The 18248-nt window shown below is 50.1% G+C and overlaps 1 protein-coding gene across 1 annotated transcript in view; it reads right to left on the bottom strand.

Moving 5' to 3' along the window:
• Positions 1–18248, bottom strand: part of CDKL1 (cyclin dependent kinase like 1) — a 57124-nt gene that overhangs the window by 20919 nt on the left and 17957 nt on the right. Inside the window, exons 2-3 of the mRNA XM_060261694.1 lie at positions 4463–4584; positions 573–645 (exon numbers count right to left, since the gene is read on the bottom strand). Of these exons, the coding sequence (XP_060117677.1) occupies positions 573–645; positions 4463–4584 (195 nt within the window). The remainder of the gene's footprint in view (positions 1–572; positions 646–4462; positions 4585–18248) is intronic.

Raw genomic sequence — 18248 nt, 5'->3', positions numbered from 1 at the left:
CCTTTCTTGGGGCTCATTAATCGCTTTTAAAAAACTGCTTGGAGAGTTTGCCAAATTATAGCGGAGCCACTTTTAAAAACCCGCACGGCTTCTGACTGCTGGAGATCTGATTGGCTGCGAAGATTAAAATCGGGGCTTTTTTTTTGTAGCAGGAACTCCTTTGCATATTAGGTCACACACCCCTGATGTCGCCAAACCTCCTGGAGCTTACGGTAAGCCCTGTATTAAGAGCCCAGCAATCTCTTGGAGGATTGGCTACATCAGGGGGGTGTGGCCTAGTAGGCAAAGGAGTGCCTGCTACAAAAAAAATGTTGCTTTCAGTCTCTCACACTCCTTTCACCCCCTCAGTATACATTTTGAAATTACTTCTCTTTAGTCCTATGTTTTGGCTTCCCCTGCGTGTGGCTTCCCCTTCCCCTTCTGCGGCAGCCGTGCTGTAACTGGCTCCGCCTCCTGCGGCGGCCATGTTGTGGCGGCTGCTCTCACCACCGTGTGTCGGGGACTCCAAAGGCGCCTGCAGGCTCCAAAGGGGTGGGGACCCCAATCTACGACTTGCTGACAGTATGACTTACATTGTGTTTATGGCAAAAGTTCACTGCTTGGAGAGTTTGCCAAATTATGCTCTTCACAAGATGCTCCGGAACCCTGCGGGGAGGGAGGGGGGACACACAAAGAAAGCACAGAGATTAGCAACTTCCATCAGTACAGAAACGAACCTGTCCCCAGGTCTCTATTTCTATTTCCTGCCTTTACGTCAAGGAACTTAGGGTGGCACGCCCTTCTCCAGTACCCTGTCTCCTCCTCTAATTTATCCTCACAGCGACCCTGTGAGGTAGGCCGGTAGAGGGCAAGGGACCCGTCCAGGTTCGCCCAGGTAGCGTTCTACTGGAGCAAGGACAGTAAATCAGCCTCTGCCCAACTCTCTGGACATCAAATCAGCTTCCTCCTTTTCCTTAAGCCCCTTCTCAGAGGCAGCTTTGGAGAGCGCTTGAGCATTCTAAGAAAGGCAGGATGGAATACAAAAAACCAAGGCTATTTTTTTGTAGCAGCAACTCCTTTGCATATTAGGCTACACCCCCCTGATGTAGCCAATCCTCCAAGAGCTTACAGGGCTCTTCTTACAGGGCCTAATGTAAGCATCACAGTCTTCAGTCTGCATATGATTGGTTTTATGTATCCCTTTGCTAAATTAACGGAGTGCTCAGTTTGAATTATACTACTGAGGAAGGCCGAGAGCTGAAACGCACTTGACTTTGGTTCTTGAATACGGAGATAATATGTAGTTTTCATCCTGCATTTATGTACATGGACATTTGTCTTTATATTGGGATTAGGTACTTATACGCTGAACCATAGGATTGTGGTTTAAAATGGTATTTTGGCTCTTCTGAATCGCTGTCCCCTCTAAGTTGAGTTAGTGTGAGCTAGCTCAGTTTTTTTAGCCTCTGGCTCACACATTTTTGTCTTAAAGGTAGTCCCCTGCACAAGCACCAGTCGTTTCCGACTCTGGAGTGACTTTGCTTTCACAACGTTTTCACAGCAGACTTTTTACAGGGTGGTTTGCCCTTGCCTTCTCCAGTCCTCTATACTTTTCCCCCAGCAAGATGGGGACTCCTTTGACCGACCTCGGAAGGATGGAAGGCTGAGTCAACCTGGAGCCGGCTACCTGAACCCAGCTTCCACCGGGGATCGAACTCAGGTCGTGAGCAGAGCTTTGGACTGCAGTGCTGCAGCTTCACCTCTCTGCGCCACGGGACTCTTACTATTTCTTGTCTTAGCTCAAAACTAATTTAAGCAGTAGCCAAATCACACAATCACAACTTGAACGCCAGTCGCTCACGAAGCAGAATTTTTGCTCACGAGACTCCACAGCTTAGAGGGAACACTGCTCCAAATGTATTATTATATACAATATTTTGTACATTTGTACTGCATAGTATTTGTCACTTTATTTTCTTTGTTCCAACCTTTCGGGTTGCCATTGCTGCCTAAAGCACAAGGCCATGTTTTCCTGACTGACTTTTCCTCATCTATGGGCCATTCAGCCCACTTAGAGCCAGTTTGGTGTAGTGGTTAAGTGCGCGGACTCTTATCTGGGAGAACCAGGTTTGATTCCCACTCCTCCACTTGCAGCTGCTGGAATGGCCTTGGGTCAGCCATAGCTCTCTTATCTGGGAGAACCGGGTTTGATTCCCCACTCCTCCACTTGCAGCTGCTGGAATGGACTTGGGTCAGCCATAGCTCTCTTATCTGGGAGAACCAGGTTTGATTCCCCACTCCTCCACTTGCACCTGCTGGAATGGCCTTGGGTCAGCCAGAGCTCTCTTATCCGGGAGAACCAGGTTTGATTCCCCCCTCCTCCACTTGCAGCTGCTGGAATGGCCTTGGGTCAGCCAGAGCTCTCTTATCTGGGAGAACTGGGTTTGATTCCCCACTCCTGCACTTGCAGCTGCTGGAATGGCCTTGGGTCAGCCATAGCTCTGGCAGAGGTTGTCCTTGAAAGGGCAGCGTCTGTCAGAGCTCTCTCAGCCCCATTCACCTCACAGGGTGTCTGTTGTGGGGGAGGAAGGTAAAGGAGATTGTGAGCCACTCTGAGACTCTGAGATTCAGAGTGGAGGGTGGGTTATAAATCCAATATCTTCTATCTTCTTCTAAGGCCTACAAAGCAATTTATAGGCCGAGGCTTAGAAATGAGGGAACCAAAGAGGTTCCCTGCGTCCTCTGCAAACTCAGCCCGTCTGCCCACATCTCACAATAAAAGGAGACTATCTCCCCTCCCCACATCCAGTTGCGACATCCTGGCTCCTTCTCCACATGAACCACTATTTTAAAAGATCAGCGTTTGACCTTCAAGTCAGGTTTATAAGCTCTGCCTGCCATCCTGCTGGAGAAAGACCCCATGACAACAGACACACACACACACGCACACTGTGCTTGTATTGCTTATGAGATGTGTGGAACACAGCGAAGCATTCACTTTTGACATTAGTTTGTTCACTTTGGGAGACGATGCAACAATACACAGGTGGGAACCACGTCATTCTCAAAGTCTTTTTTTTTATATAGCAGGAACTCCTTTGCATTTTAGGCCCCATCCCCCTGATGTAGCCAATCTTCCAAGAGCTTACAGCAGGCCCAGTAAGAAGAGCCCTGTAAGCTCTTGGAGGACTGGCTACATCAGGGGTGTGTGGCCTAATACGCAAAGGCGTCCCTGCCATTAAAAAAGCCCTGATTCTAAACTATTTTACATATCACTTCTTTGAGGAAAAGCAGCGTAAAGGTATTTCCATCAATTCTGCTCTACTCTGAAGATTCCAGTTTTTTAAAAAATCTGACGGGCTGAGTTTGGCCTAATATCCCCCAGCAAGCTCCCATGGCAGAGTGGGGATTCGAACCTGGATCTCCCAGAGTCTCAATGGACACTCTAACCACAACATCACTGACTCCAATGAAATGCATAAGCATAAGCAGAAAAATAAAGGTGAAAAGGGAGAGATTAAATACTAAAATGTAGCCCTGTGAAGTAAATTTATCTGAGGATACTACATTTGCTCAAGGGCACGCAAGAGATCGATGAGTGATTAGAAGGGCAAATTTTGGACCTCCCCGATCCTGTTTCTCTTCATTGGCTCTATAAAAGCACAGCATTCTTAGAACTTCAGATAAAAAGCCGCCAAAGAAAATTAAAAGAAAAATTGTTTCCACTTCTGATAGTTCCATTATAAAATAATCTAGTTCTGCTAAAAGCCTCAGAATCCCCTCACGGAAAGAGTTGTGCACTTTTGTCAGAAGGATCTCCACATGTGGTCAAGATGGACACCTGTGAGAGAAAAGGGGCTACACTGGGTTATGGTTCCCCCCCACATCCCCCAGGCTTTGAGTTCCCGCCATTTTTGTGGCCGGAGGCTGCGTGCTGTCCCCAGATGGTCAACAGCTCTCTGCGATGGTATGTGGAGCTCGTGGTACGATTGGGCCATTTTTACACTAGAGAAGCAAACTGTAATTGTACCCAGGTCTCATGGTGCCTTTGCCGACTGTGAAAGGAATGCAATAATTTTTTTTTGTTTAACCAGATCCAAAAAACTAGACTGTTTTCCTGAACACTGTAAAGTTGCCATTGTGGATGAGGAAGACTCTTTCCTCAGACGTGGGTCTATGCTGCTTTACTGTATGCCAGAGATTTGTGGAGACCTCATGGGAGCGACCCCCCCCCCCCACAGAGCTAACTAAATATCACTCCGAATATTCCCCCTCAACTGTATTATCTCCTTGGTGAGGAGCTCGGCGGATATTCGGCCTGTTCTTTGGAGCAGCGTGTCGTCCTCCACAGCAACCAAATCCGTCGCCTCAGGAATGGCACCGGTGGCCTCATCTCGTGACCGTCCTTTATGTTTCTACAGAGAACTGTTTCAGAGTGAAAGCTTCATGGGTATGGCCTCTGTCACAGGCATGGCTGACTCACCCCCGTGGGTTCTTGTCCAGTTCGTGGAGAACTGTGTGGTCGCAGTACTCGAAGACCAAGTGCAGCTTCCGTTTCCTCCGGAAAACCTCCAAGAGGTTGACCAGGTTGGGATGCTTCAGTTGCTGAAAAACAGAAAAAGCAGGACAAATTCAACAGATAAGAACATAAGAGAAGCCCTGTTGGATCAGGCCCATGGCCCCCTCCAGTCCAACACTCTGTGTCACATAAGAGAAGCCATGTTAGATCAGGCCAATGGCCTTTCCAGTCCAACACTCTGTGCCACATAAGAACATAAGAGAAGCCATGTTGGATCAGGCCAGTGGCCCCTCCAGTCCAACACTCTGTGTCATATAAGAACATCAGAGAAGCCATGTTGGATCAGGCCAGTGGCCCATCCAGTCCAACACTCTGTGTCACATAAGAACATAACAGAAGCCATGTTGGATCAGGCCAGTGGCCCATCCAGTCCAACACTCTGTGTCACACATAAGAGAAGCCATGTTGGATCAGGCCAGTGGCCCATCCAGTCCAACACTCTATGTCATATAAGAACATCAGAGAAGCCATGTTGGATCAGGCCAGTGGCCCATCCAGTCCGACACTCTGTGTCACATAAGAACATAAGAGAAGCCATGTTGGATCAGGCCAGTGGCCCATCCAGTCCAACACTCTGTGTCATATAAGAACATAAGAGAAGCCATGTTGGATCAGGCCAGTGGCCCATCCAGTCCAACACTCTGTGTCACATAAGAACATAAGAGAAGCCATGTTGGATCAGGCCAGTGGCCCATCCAGTCCAACACTCTGTGTCACATAAGAACATAAGAGAAGCCATGTTGGATCAGGCCAGTGGCCCATCCAGTCCAACACTCTGTGTCATATAAGAACATCAGAGAAGCCCTGTTGGATCAGGCCAGTGGCCCATCCAGTCCGACACTCTGTGTCACATAAGAACATAAGAGAAGCCATGTTGGATCAGGCCAGTGGCCCATCCAGTCCAACACTCTGTGTCATATAAGAACATAAAAGAAGCCATGTTGGATCAGGCCAGTGGCCCATCCAGTCCAACACTCTGTGTCACATAAGAACATAAGAGAAGCCATGTTAGATCAGGCCAATGGCCTTTCCAGTCCAACACTCTGTGCCACATAAGAACATAAGAGAAGCCATGTTGGATCAGGCCAGTGGCCCCTCCAGTCCAACACTCTGTGTCATATAAGAACATCAGAGAAGCCATGTTGGATCAGGCCAGTGGCCCATCCAGTCCAACACTCTGTGTCACATAAGAACATAACAGAAGCCATGTTGGATCAGGCCAGTGGCCCATCCAGTCCAACACTCTGTGTCACACATAAGAACATAAGAGAAGCCATGTTGGATCAGGCCAGTGGCCCATCCAGTCCAACACTCTATGTCATATAAGAACATCAGAGAAGCCATGTTGGATCAGGCCAGTGGCCCATCCAGTCCGACACTCTGTGTCACATAAGAACATAAGAGAAGCCATGTTGGATCAGGCCAGTGGCCCATCCAGTCCAACACTCTGTGTCACATAAGAACATAAGAGAAGCCATGTTGGATCAGGCCAGTGGCCCATCCAGTCCAACACTCTGTGTCACATAAGAACATAAGAGAAGCCATGTTGGATCAGGCCAGTGGCCCATCCAGTCCAACACTCTGTGTCATATAAGAACATCAGAGAAGCCATGTTGGATCAGGCCAGTGGCCCATCCAGTCCGACACTCTGTGTCACATAAGAACATAAGAGAAGCCATGTTGGATCAGGCCAGTGGCCCATCCAGTCCAACACTCTGTGTCATATAAGAACATAAAAGAAGCCATGTTGGATCAGGCCAGTGGCCCATCCAGTCCAACACTCTGTGTCACATAAGAACATAAGAGAAGCCATGTTGGATCAGGCCAGTGGCCCATCCAGTCCAACACTCTGTGTCACATAAGAACATAAGAGAAGCCATGTTGGATCAGGCCAATGGCCCATCCAGTCCGACACTCTGTGTTACATAAGAACATCAGAGAAGCCATGTTGGATCAGGCCAGTGGCCCATCCAGTCCAACACTCTGTGTCACATAAGAACATAAGAGAAGCCCTGTTGGGTCAGGCCAAGGGCCCATCCAGTCCAACACTCTGTGTCACATAAGAACATAAGAGAAGCCATGTTGGATCAGGCCAATGGCCCATCCAGTCCAACACTCTGTATCACACAGTGGCAAAAAAACAGGAGGTTCACAAGTGGGGCTAGAAGCCCTTCCACTTTGCCCCCGCACAAGCACCAAGAATACAGAGCATCACTGCCCCAGACAGTTCTAATAAAATGCTATGGCTAATAGCCACTGATGGACCTCTGCTCCATATTTTTATCCAAACTCCTCTTGAAGCTGGCTAGCTGCCTAATCTTAAATAAGTATACTTAAATCTTAAAAAGAAAGTACTTCTTCACCCAAAAGGTGACTAACATGTGGAATTCACTGCCACAGGAGGTGGCGGCGGCCACAAGTATAGCCAGCTTCAAGAGGGGACTGGATCAACATATGGAGCAGAGGTCCATCAGTGGCTATTAGCCACAGCTTCTTGTTGGAACTCTCTGTCTGGGGCAGTGATGCTCTGTATTCTTGGTGCTTGGAAGGGGCAACGGGATGAGGACTTCTAGCGTCCTGCCCCACTGATGGACCTCCTGATGGCACCTGGGTTTTTTGGCCACTGTGTGACGCAAGAGTTAGACTGGATGGGCCACTGGCCTGATCCAACATGACTTCTCTTATGTTCTTATACAAGGACTGCTGTGTTTGTCTGTATCCTTTATAAAGTTTATATCTGTGTTGCCTAATCTTAAATAGGCACACACATGGCCCGGCCCGACAAGGTCTCATTTATGCCGGATCTGGCCCTCATAACAAATGAGTTTGGCACCCCTGATCTGATGTTTATTCTGTGTGGCTCTTACATAAAGCAAATTTGGCCACCCCCGATACAGAGGAAGTTAAGCTATGCAGAGGCAGTGCTATGCAAACCGCCTCTGTTCCCGGTTTGGTGTAGTGGTGAAGTGTGCGGACTCTTATCTGGGAGAACCGGGTTTGATTCCCCACTCCTTCACTTGCAGCTGCTGGAATGGCCTTGGGTCAGCCATAACACTCTTATCTGGGAGAACTGGGTTTGATTCCCACTCCTCCACTTGCAGCTGCTGGAATGGCCTTGGGTCAGCCATAGCTCTGGCAGAGGTTGTCCTTGAAAGGGCAGCTGCTGTGAGAGCCCTCTCCAGCCCCACCCACCTCACAGGGTGTCTATTGTGGGGGAGGAAGGGAAAGGAGATTGTGAGCTGCTCTGAGACTCTTCAGAGTGGAGGGCGGGATATAAATCCAATATCTTCATCTACCTCACAGGGTGTCTGTGGTGGGGGAGGAAGGGAAAGGAGATTGTGAGCCGCTCTGAGACTCTTCGGAGTGGAGGGCGGGATATAAATCCAATATCTTCTTCATCATCTACTTCATTTGTTGCCTTGAAAACTCTATTGGGATGGCAAAAAATCAGCTGTGATTTAATGGCCTATAGCATGGGTGGCCAAACTGTGGCTCTTTCACACTTGCTATGTGGCTCTTGAAGCCCCCACTGTGCTGTTCGCCGGCTTGGAGAAGGTATTTGTCTCTTTAAATCACTCCTCCCAAGACAAGCCAGCCAGCAAACTGGAGAACACATTAAAAGTTAAAGCTGTTTTCTTTCCACCTCTCCCTCCCCCATCTATTTTCCTTCCTTGTGGTTCTCAAACATCTGACATTTATTCTGTATGGCTCTTTCACTAAGCAAGTTTGGCCACCCCCGGCCTATATATATATACACATTTCTACATGCTGGGCTGCTGAGCGCCCCACAAGAATCCAGGTGAACTGCCGGATAAAATAATGAAAAATGAAGGCAACACAATCCTGCAAACAACAATTATGTTCGCTTTCAACGACGAGCGTCAGTTCTTCCGTGCAAGTCCGTTCCTTCTGCCATCATTCATCCCCTCACGAAACTCCTCCCGATTCTTGACAGGTTTTTATTTTTGACACACAAACCCCCTTCTGTCCTTTTCGAAACCAGGTCGCCTCCTCTCTGGCAGTGAAAGGTTTTCAGTACCACAGCTCAATAAAAGAGGAGGAGGAGGAGAAGAGGAGAAGGAAGAGGATGATATTGTATTTATATCCTGCCCTATACTCTGAATCTCAGAGTGGCTCACAATCTCCTTTCCCTTCCTCCCCCCCCAACAGACATCCTGTGAGGTGGGCGGGGCTGAGGGAATTTTCACAGCAGCTGCCCTTTCAAGGACAGAGCGGCACACAATCTCCTTTCCCTTCTTCCACCCACAACAGTCACCCTGTGAGGTGGGTGGGGCTGAGAGGGCTCTCCCAGCAGCTGCCCTTTCAAGGACAGAGTCTCAGAGTGGCCTACAATCTCCTTTCCCTTCCTCCCCCACAACAGACACCCTGTGAGGTGGGTGGGGCTGGAGAGGGGTCTCCCAGCAGCTGCCCTTTCAAGGACAGAGTCTCAGAGCGGCCTACAATCTCCTTTCCCTTCCTCCCCCATAACAGACACCCTGTGAGGTGGGTGGGGCTGGAGAGGGCTCTCACAGCAGCTTCCCTTTCAAGGACAGAGTCTCAGAGTGGCCTACAATCTCCTTTCCCTTCCTCCCCCACAACAGACACCCTGTGAGGTAGATGAAGATATTGGATTTATATCCCGCCCTCCACTCCGAAGAGTCTCAGAGCGGCTCACAATCTCCTTTCCCTTCCTCCCCCACAACAGACACCCTGTGAGGTGGGTGGGGCTGAGAGGGCTCTCCCAGCAGCTGCCCTTTCAAGGACAGAGTCTCAGAGTGGCCTACAATCTTCTTTCCCTTCCTCCCCCACAACAGACACCCTTTGAGGTGGGTGGGGCTGGAGAGGGGTCTCCCAGCAGCTGCCCTTTCAAGGACAGAGTCTCAGAGCGGCCTACAATCTCCTTTCCCTTCCTCCCCCATAACAGACACCCTGTGAGGTGGGTGGGGCTGGAGAGGGCTCTCACAGCAGCTGCCCTTTCAAGGACAACCTCTGCCAGAGCTATGGCTGACCCAAGGCCATTCCAGCAGCTGCAAGTGGAGGAGTGGGGAATCAAACCCGGTTCTCCCAGATAAGAGTCCACACACTTCACCACTACACCAAACTACACCAGAGGATAGATCCAAGCGGGCAGCCGTGTTGGTCTGAAGCAGTTGAACAAAGCAGGAGTCAAGTTTCACCTTTAAGACCAACCAATTTTTATTTAGAACGTAAGCTTTCATGCGCTCTGAAGTACACTTCATCAGACGAGGAATCCCGCACAGACAGCACAGAGAATTCCTCATCTGATGAAGTGTGCTTAAGAGCACCCGAAAGCTGACATTCTAAATAAAAATGGGTTGGTCTTAAAGGTGCCACTTGACTCCTGCTTTGTACACCAGAGGAGTCATGCATCTTCATCAAGATCTTCCTCCAACACACACACACACACAGTTTTCCTGACTTGGCTTTCTTCCATTTCAAAAGCAGCATTTTGCATCTTCTAAAAAAGATGAAGTGTGCTTATGAGCACCCGAAAGCTTACGTTCTAAATAAAAGTTGGTTGGTCTTAAAGGTGCCACTTGACTCCTGCTTTGTACACCAGAGGAGTCATGGATCTTCATCGAGATCTTCCTCCAAAACACACACACACACACACCACACACAGAGTTTTCCTGACTTGGCTTTCTTACATTTCAAAAACAGCATTTTGCATCTTCTAAGAAAAAGTAAGCAAAAGAAAGGGAGGAGGAAGATAACAAGAGCTCCCTTTTTAATCTCTCCGCACACACACTGCCCGCCTCTACAATCCCGGCTACCGGTGTTACGTGACTCTTTGTCCTTTAAGTGTTTACAAGGGTTTTTTTTTCTTTTTTTTTGGGGGGGGGGGGACGCGTTTCCTCGGGGATCTCATTTTTCACTGGCGAATGTGCAGCATTCTTCAATCTCAGACAAGGCCACTGGGCCCAACCCACGCGCTGTTGGCATCACGAGCAAACAAACAACCTGTTACTATTGACCGAGGAGAAAGCTGGGCTAGCACGCCTCCACTTGTTTGGATCAACCCCCTCCCCCATTCCACACGGCCCCATCTGCGCTTGGCAAGGAACTAGGGTTGCCAATCCCCAGGTGGGGGCAGGGGATCCACCGGTTTGGTCATCAGAAAGCAGGAGGAGGGGAGGGAAATGTCTGCTGGGCACTCCGTTATTCCCTACGGAGGTTATCCCCATAGGAAATAATAGAGAATTGATCCGCGGGTATCTGAGGCTCTGAGGGGGGCTGTTTTCTGAGGCGGAGGCAGCAAATTTTCAGCATCGCTTCCAGTGCCTCTCCCCAGAATACCCCCCATGTTTCAAAAGGATTGCACCAGGGGGTCCGATTCTATGAGCCCCCAAAGAAGGTGCCCCTATACGTCATTATTTCCTAGGGAAGGAAGGCGTTTAAAAGGTGTGTGGTCCCTTGAAATGTGATGGCTAGAACTCTTTTTGGGGTTCAGTTATACTCGTCACACCCTTGCTCCTGGCTCCACCCCCAAAGTCTCCTTGCTCCACCCCCAAAGTCCCCAGGTATTTCTTGATTTGGACTTGGTGACCCTACAAGAAACACTACAAGCAGCTCCCCGCGTTGCATGTTTTGTTGGCGGTGAGAGCCTGACGAGGAAACGCATCCATCGCCAATCCTTTCGGGCCCTTTGAAATGGCTCATTTGTCTTCCAAAGAAGAGCCTGGCTGGATCAGACCCTCGGTCCATGTGGGTCAGCATTGTTTCTCACAAGGCTTTTTATTTTTGTAGCAGGAGCTCCTTTGCATATTAGGCCACCCCCCCCCCCGATGTAGCCAATCCTCCAAGAGTTTACAGAGCCTACAGTAAACTCATGAACATAAGAGAAGCCATGTTAGATCAGGCCAATGGCCCATCCAGTCCAACACTCTGTGTCACATAAGAACATAAGAGAAGCCATGTTGGATCAGGCCAGTGGCCCATCCAGTCCAACACTCTGTGTCACACAGTGGCCAAAAAAATTATACACACACACACATATATATACACACTGTGGCTAATAGCCACTGATGGACCTTTGCTCCATATTTTTATCTAACCCCCTCTTGAAGGTATCTATCCATGTGGCCGCCACTACCTCCTGTGGCAGTGAATTCCACATGTTAATCACCCTTTGGGTGAAGAAGTACCTCCTTTTATCTGATTTAACCTGTCATGGAGGGTTGGCTACATCATGGGGGTGTGGCCTAATATGCAAAGGAGCTCCTGCTACAAAAAAGCCCTTGTCTTCCACAATTGCTAAACAGCTGATAATGGGAAGGCCTTCCCTTCTTGCTGCTACCCAGCAACTGGAGTGCAAAGATAGACTGCCTCTCCCCTTGGAGGTTCCACAGGGAAAGGGCATCATACCGATAGATCTCTCCTCCACAAATGAGTCTAATTTGCTTTTTACAGCTGTCAGAACCAGTGGCTTTTGTTATTATGATATACATCACCCTGAGCCCTTGGGGGAGGAATAATAATAATAATAATACAGTTTGGTGTAGTGGTGAAGTGTGTGGACTCTTATCTGGGAGAACCGGGTTTGATTCCCCACTCCTCCACTTGCAGCTGCTGGAATGGCCTTGGGTTAGCCATAGCTCTGGTAGAGGTTGTCCTTGAAAGAGCAGCTTCTGGGAGAGCTCTCTCAGCCCTACATACCTCACAGGGTGTCTATTGTGGGGGGAGAAAGGGAAAGGAGAATGTAAGCCACTCTGAGACTCTGAAATTCAGAGTGGAGGGTAGTATATAAGAACATAAGAGAAGCCATGTTGGATCAGGCCAATGGCCCATCCAGTCCAACACTCTGTGTCACACAGTGGCCAATTTTTTTTATACACATACACACACACTGTGGCTAATAGCCACTGATGGACCTCTGTTCCATATTTTTATCTAACCCCCTCTTGAAGCTGGCTATGCTTGCAGCAGCCACCACCTCCTGTGGCAGTGAATTCTACATGTTAATCACCCTTTGGGTGAAGAAGGACTTCCTTTATCCGTTTTAACTTGACTGCTCAGCAATTTCATTGAATGCCCACGAGTTCTTGTATTGTGAGAAAGGGAGAAAAGTGCTTCTTTCTCTACTTTCTCCATCCCATGCATAATCTTGTTAACCTCTATCATGTCACCCCACAGGCGATGTTTCTCCAAGCTAAAGAGCCCCAACCTTTTGAACCTTTCAATCTCTTCCCTCTCCAAAGCCAGTTTGGTGTAGTGGTTAAGTGTGCGGACTCTTATCTGGGAGAACCGGGTTTGATTCCCCACTCCTCCACTTGCACCTGCTGGAATGGCCTTGGGTCAGCCAGAGCTCTTCGCAGAGTTGTCCTTGAAAGGGCAGCTTCTGTCAGAGCTCTCTCAGTCCCAGCTACCTCACAGGGTGTCTGTTGTGGGGGAGGAAGGGAAAGGGGATGTGACCACTCTGAGATTCAGAGTGGAGGAAGGGAAGGGAAGGGAAGGGAAGGGAAGGGAAGGGAAGGGAAGGGAAGGGAAGGGAAGGGAAGGGAAGGGAAGGGAAGGGAAGGGAAGGGAAGGGAAGGGAAGGGATGTAAGGGAAGGTTCCCTGTGCAAGCACCAGTCATTTCTGCCATAACAACAATAGCAACATTTCCTTTGGCAGTGAGCCCCAGGTGCTCATTATCAAAGAGAAGAACGTTACAGGGAGAGGTGGGGTGTTGATCTCTCAAGAGGATCTTGCCTAGGTTGCCAGAACTGAATTTTTAAAATTATTTTATAAGTCACTTACAACACAGATAAAATTGCAGTCTGTTTAAGGCAGAAGCTTTGGAATATTAAAGTGCCTTTTGTGCACATTTATATTGTTCATCTTAGATTATTTAGAAGCAGAGTCTACACAGAAATAGAGGCCAAAAGGGTTTTCCCTATTACATATATAGGTTTGGATAGTATAGTTTCACCCTGACATTTCTTCTATTATAAAAAAGGTAAAGGTAGTCCCCTGTGCAAGCACCAGTCGTTTCCGACTCTGGGGTGACGCTGCTTTCACAATGTTTTCACGGCAGACTTTTTTTAATTGGGTGGTTTGCCATTGCCTTCCCCATTCCTCTGCACTTTCCCCCCAGCAGGCTGGGGACTCATTTGACAGACCTCGGAAGGATGGAAGGCTGAGTCAACCATGAGCCGGCTACCTGAAGACCCAGCTTCCGCCGGGGATCAAACTCCGGTTGTGAGCAGAGCTTAGGACTGCATTACTGCAGCTTTAACACTCTGCGCCATGGGACTCTTTAAGGTAAAGGTAGTCCCCTGTGCAAGCACCAGTCGTTTCCAACTCTGGGGTGACGCTACTCTCACAACGTTTCCATGGCAGACTTTTTATGGGGTGGTTTGACACTGCCTTCCCCAGTCATCTACGCTTTCCCCCCAGCAAGCCAGTTTGGTGTAGTGGTTAAGTGTGCGGACTCTTAGCTGGGAGAACCGGGTTTGATTCCCCACTCCTCCACTTGCACCTGCTGGAATGGCCTTGGGTCAGCCATAGCTCTGGCAGAGGTTGTCCTTGAAAAGGCAGCTGCTGTGAGAGCCCTCTCCAGCCCCACCCACCTCACAGGGTGTCTGTTGTGGGGGAGGATGGTAAAGGAGATTGTGAGCCGCTCTGAGACTCTTCGGAGTGGAGGGCGGGATATAAATGGACAGGTTTCTTACCTGTAACTGGTGATCTTCGAGTGGTCATCTGTGCAATCACACATATGGGTAATCCGCAGGATTGGCCCCGACCTCGGAGAGTTCAAAGCAATCTTGATCGTAGATCTGGCGCGCCTCCCGCTTGTCCTGGGAGGAGTCAGCTACTGCGCATGCCTGGAGAAGGGGGAGGTGCTTAGCCACTCAGTTTCTTCCCGCCGCCGGGTAGGTGGAAATAACTGTGCTAACTAACTTCCAGCAGCGGGGAAGGCTGGGTGGGTCTGTGTGATTGCACAGATGACCACTCGAAGATCACCAGTTACAGGTAAGAAACCTGTCCATCTTCTTCGTGGTCTCTGTGCATTCACACATATGGGTGATTAGCGAGCCATTTCTTCGGAGGTGGGTGCTGGATCTGTAAGAAAATGTAGGATTAGAGTGTAACATAATGATAGTGTTACTCACGGTGGTTAGTCGAAGATCGATCGTAGCACCGCTTGTCCGAAGGAGGCGTCTCGCCGGGCACGAACGTCGAGGGCGTAGTGCGAGGCGAAGGTAGATGTAGAGGACCAGACGGCTGCGGCGCAGATGTCCTCTATAGGTATGCCTTTCATGAAGGCGGACGAGGTGGCCACGGCTCTGGTTGAGTGGGCTCGTATATGTTGAGGGATTGGTTGTTTTGCCAGCTGGTAGCAGAGTTCGATGGCAGCAACAATCCATTTGGAGAGTCTCTGGGTAGATATTCTGCTGCCCTGATTATGGGTAGCGTAAGTGATAAAGAGTCTGGGGTCTTTACGGATTTGGCGGGTTCTATCTATGTAGAAGGCTAGGGCTCTCCGTGCATCCAAGTTGTGGAGTGCCCTTTGTCCCGCGTCCGCGGGGTGCTGGAAGAAGGCTGGTATAATGGACTGTCTTCCCAGATGGAAGGGAGAGACGACCTTGGGAAGAAAGGTCGGGTCAGGTCGGAGGACCACCGTACTGTTATGAAATGTCGTATACGGTGGGTCTGCTCTGAATGCGCAGATGTCACTGGCCCTCTTACCTGTGGTGAGGGCCGTAAGTAATGCCGTCTTCCATGACAGCAGGTGCAGTGGAATGGAAGCCATGGGTTCGAAGGGCGGTTTCATGAGTTGGCTCAGGACTAGAGATAGGCTCCAGGTGGGTAGAACTTGTTTGATTGGTGGGTGAAGGCGAATGATGCCCTTGAGGAAGGCTCTAGTCGCATGGTGAGAAAAAACCGTTGTGCCATCGATGCGGGGGTGGAAAGCAGAGATGGCTGCCAGATGTACCTTCAGGGAGGAATACGACAGACCCGCTCTAGAGAGCGTTAAGGTGTAAGTTAGTACCTGAGGTATGGTGGCATAGTTGGGGTCGAAGTTGTGTTGTGAGGCATAGTGTGAGAAGCGTTTCCACTTAAGTAGATAGGATTTCCTAGTAGATGGTTTTCTGGAATTCACTAGGACGTGACGGACCTCTGGGGGGAAATCTAGAAATTGATTCTCCAGGCTGTTAGCTTGAGTGACGCCGGGTTGTGGTGAAGGACCCTGCCGTCCTGTTGGGAGAGGAGATCCCGTGTTTGAGGGAGCTGGACGAAGGTATTGTTGGACAGGAGCAGCACGGTCGTAAACCAGGGTTGGCGCGGCCACCATGGAGTTATGAGGATGCAGTTTGTGTGGTCTACCTGAATCTTCTGTAGAACTCTGGTGATAAGTGGGATGGGGGGAAAGAGGTAGTGCAGTGTTCCGTTCCAAGTTTGTAGGAAGGCATCCCCCCTGGAGAGGTGGGATGGGGGACCTCTCATGTAGAAGCGGGTGCATTGGGCATTTGATGGTGAAGCAAATACATCTATCTTCGGTTGTCCGAAGACGTTGAAGATCTGTCGGATGTATCGACTGTTGATGGACCACTCGTGGTTGTTGGTCGAGTGGCGACTCAGGGCGTCTGCCTGGGTGTTGTCGGTCCCTGGTAGGTGCACGGCCGTGAGGAAGATGCCCTGGCTTATGCTCCAATGCCACAGTGCGAGGGCTCTCCTGCAGAGTCTGACGGAGGCGGTGCCGCCCTGCCTGTTGATGTAAAAGACTGTGGCGATGTTGTCGGAGGTGACCTGGACGTGCTGGTTCTTTAGCGACGGGAGGAAAGACCGCAGGGCCTTGTGCACTGCGATGAGCTCCAGGCAATTTATGTGGAGAGAGCGTTCGTAGTCTGTCCATTGGCCCTGCACCGTGAGGTCCTCTAAGTGGGCTCCCCATCCCCACTTGGATGCATCTGTGGTTACGATCACCGAGGGCGGTGTCTGTTTGAATGGCATGCCCTTGAAGAGGTGATGTTGCTTGGTCCACCATTTGAGGGATGGCACAATGTGCGGTGGGAGGGTGAGTAGTGTGGATTGATGTTGTGTGTGGGGGCGAAAAGTCCTTACGAACCACATTTGAAGGGGGCGCATGTGCAGCTTCGCAAACCGCAGAACTGCTGTGGTTGCTGCCATGAGGCCTAGCATTCTTTGGAAGGTGAGCGCTGTTTGGGAGCGCTGGGCGATGATAGTGTTGGCCATTGACAGTATGGCGAGTGCTCTGTCCTGAGGTAGGGAAGCCGTTTGCGAGAGCGTGGAGATGTCCGCCCCTATGAACTGAATCCTCTGGGTAGGGATTAGTTTGGATTTTGAGAGGTTGACTCGGAGGCCTAGGGTGGCCAGGGTGGAGAGGGTGGTCGAGACGTCCAGTTGTAGTTGCTCCCTGGAATGGGCGACGATCAGCCAGTCGTCTATGTACGGGAAGATTGATATCTGTTGCTGGCGTAATGTGGCTGCTACTACTGCCATGCACTTGGTGAAGACCCTTGGTGCTGTGGAGAGGCCGAAGGGGAGGGAGCAGAACTGGAAGTGCTGCCTCCCTACGGCGAACCTTAGGAATCTTCTGTGATGATGATTGATTGTTATGTGGAAGTAGGCATCCTGGAGGTCTATGGACGCCATCCATGCTCGTTCTGGGATGAGCGGAAGGATTGCCTGAAGCGTGACCATACGGAATTTCTTGTAGATTATGTGTAGGTTGAGTTTGCGGAGGTCGAGGATGGGTCGGAGTCCTCCGTCCCTTTTTGGTACCAGGAAGTACCGGGAGTAGAAGCCGGTGCGATGGTATTGGGGTGGGACTGGTTCTATCGCGCCCTTGTCCAGCAGAGACGCAATTTCTGTCTGCAGGGGTGCGGACGGGGGTGTGGTGAGGAATCGGTGGTGCCTTGGAGTGGATGTAAACTCTATCAGGTAGCCTCTTTGAATGATGGTGAGGACCCAGGCGTCTGATGTTATGGTCCTCCAGGCAGTGTAGAACGGTTGTAGTCGTGTTGATGGGTTTGGCTGATGAAGGGGGACTGGACGGCTCGGGGCAGGGAGGTCAGAGAGATGGTTTGGATGTGGTTGGAGGTTTCTTGGTTGTTTGGCGTCTGTGCTGAAAGGAAGGCTTGGACTGTGGTGGTTTGCGCTTCCATGAATCCTGTTGTCGTGGGGATCTGGCCCCTTTGTATTGGCTGGACCTCCAGTTCCTTTGTCGGTTGGATTGTGTCAGAGGTTGGGAAACTCCCAGACGTTTCGCCCTCTTCCTGCCATCGTCTACTGACGTGAGGATGTCATCTGTAGATGAGCTGAACAGGCCGAGGCCATCAAAGGGCAGGTCTTCCACCTTGTATTTGATGTCTGGTTGGAGGGAGGAGGATCTGAGCCACGCGTGTCTACGGAGTGCTATGGCTGAGGCCAAGGTTTTGGAAGAACACTGTGCAGCGTGCCGTGCAGTGTTGATTTGCTGTTTGCTCACTCTGGCGATCTCTTGCAGGGTAGTGGCGGCTGACTTCTGGGACGCCTCGGGTAGGGATGGTACCAGTGCGCCGAGGGAAGTGGTCAGGTTGTGGGTGTATGCGGAAAAGCATGCCATGTAGTTGAGGATTTTGGTTGTGGCTGTAGTGAGGGCGTAGATCTTTCTCCCGATCGTGTCGAGTTTCTTGCCCTCTCGTTCTGGTGGTACCGGGTGCCTAGTCTGCTTCGATTTCG

This window comes from Heteronotia binoei, chromosome 21, assembly GCF_032191835.1.
Source record: "Heteronotia binoei isolate CCM8104 ecotype False Entrance Well chromosome 21, APGP_CSIRO_Hbin_v1, whole genome shotgun sequence".
NCBI lineage: Eukaryota > Metazoa > Chordata > Lepidosauria > Squamata > Gekkonidae > Heteronotia > Heteronotia binoei.
The sequence above is the reverse complement of the archived record's forward strand: the minus strand, read 5'-3'. Positions and strand labels throughout refer to the sequence as shown.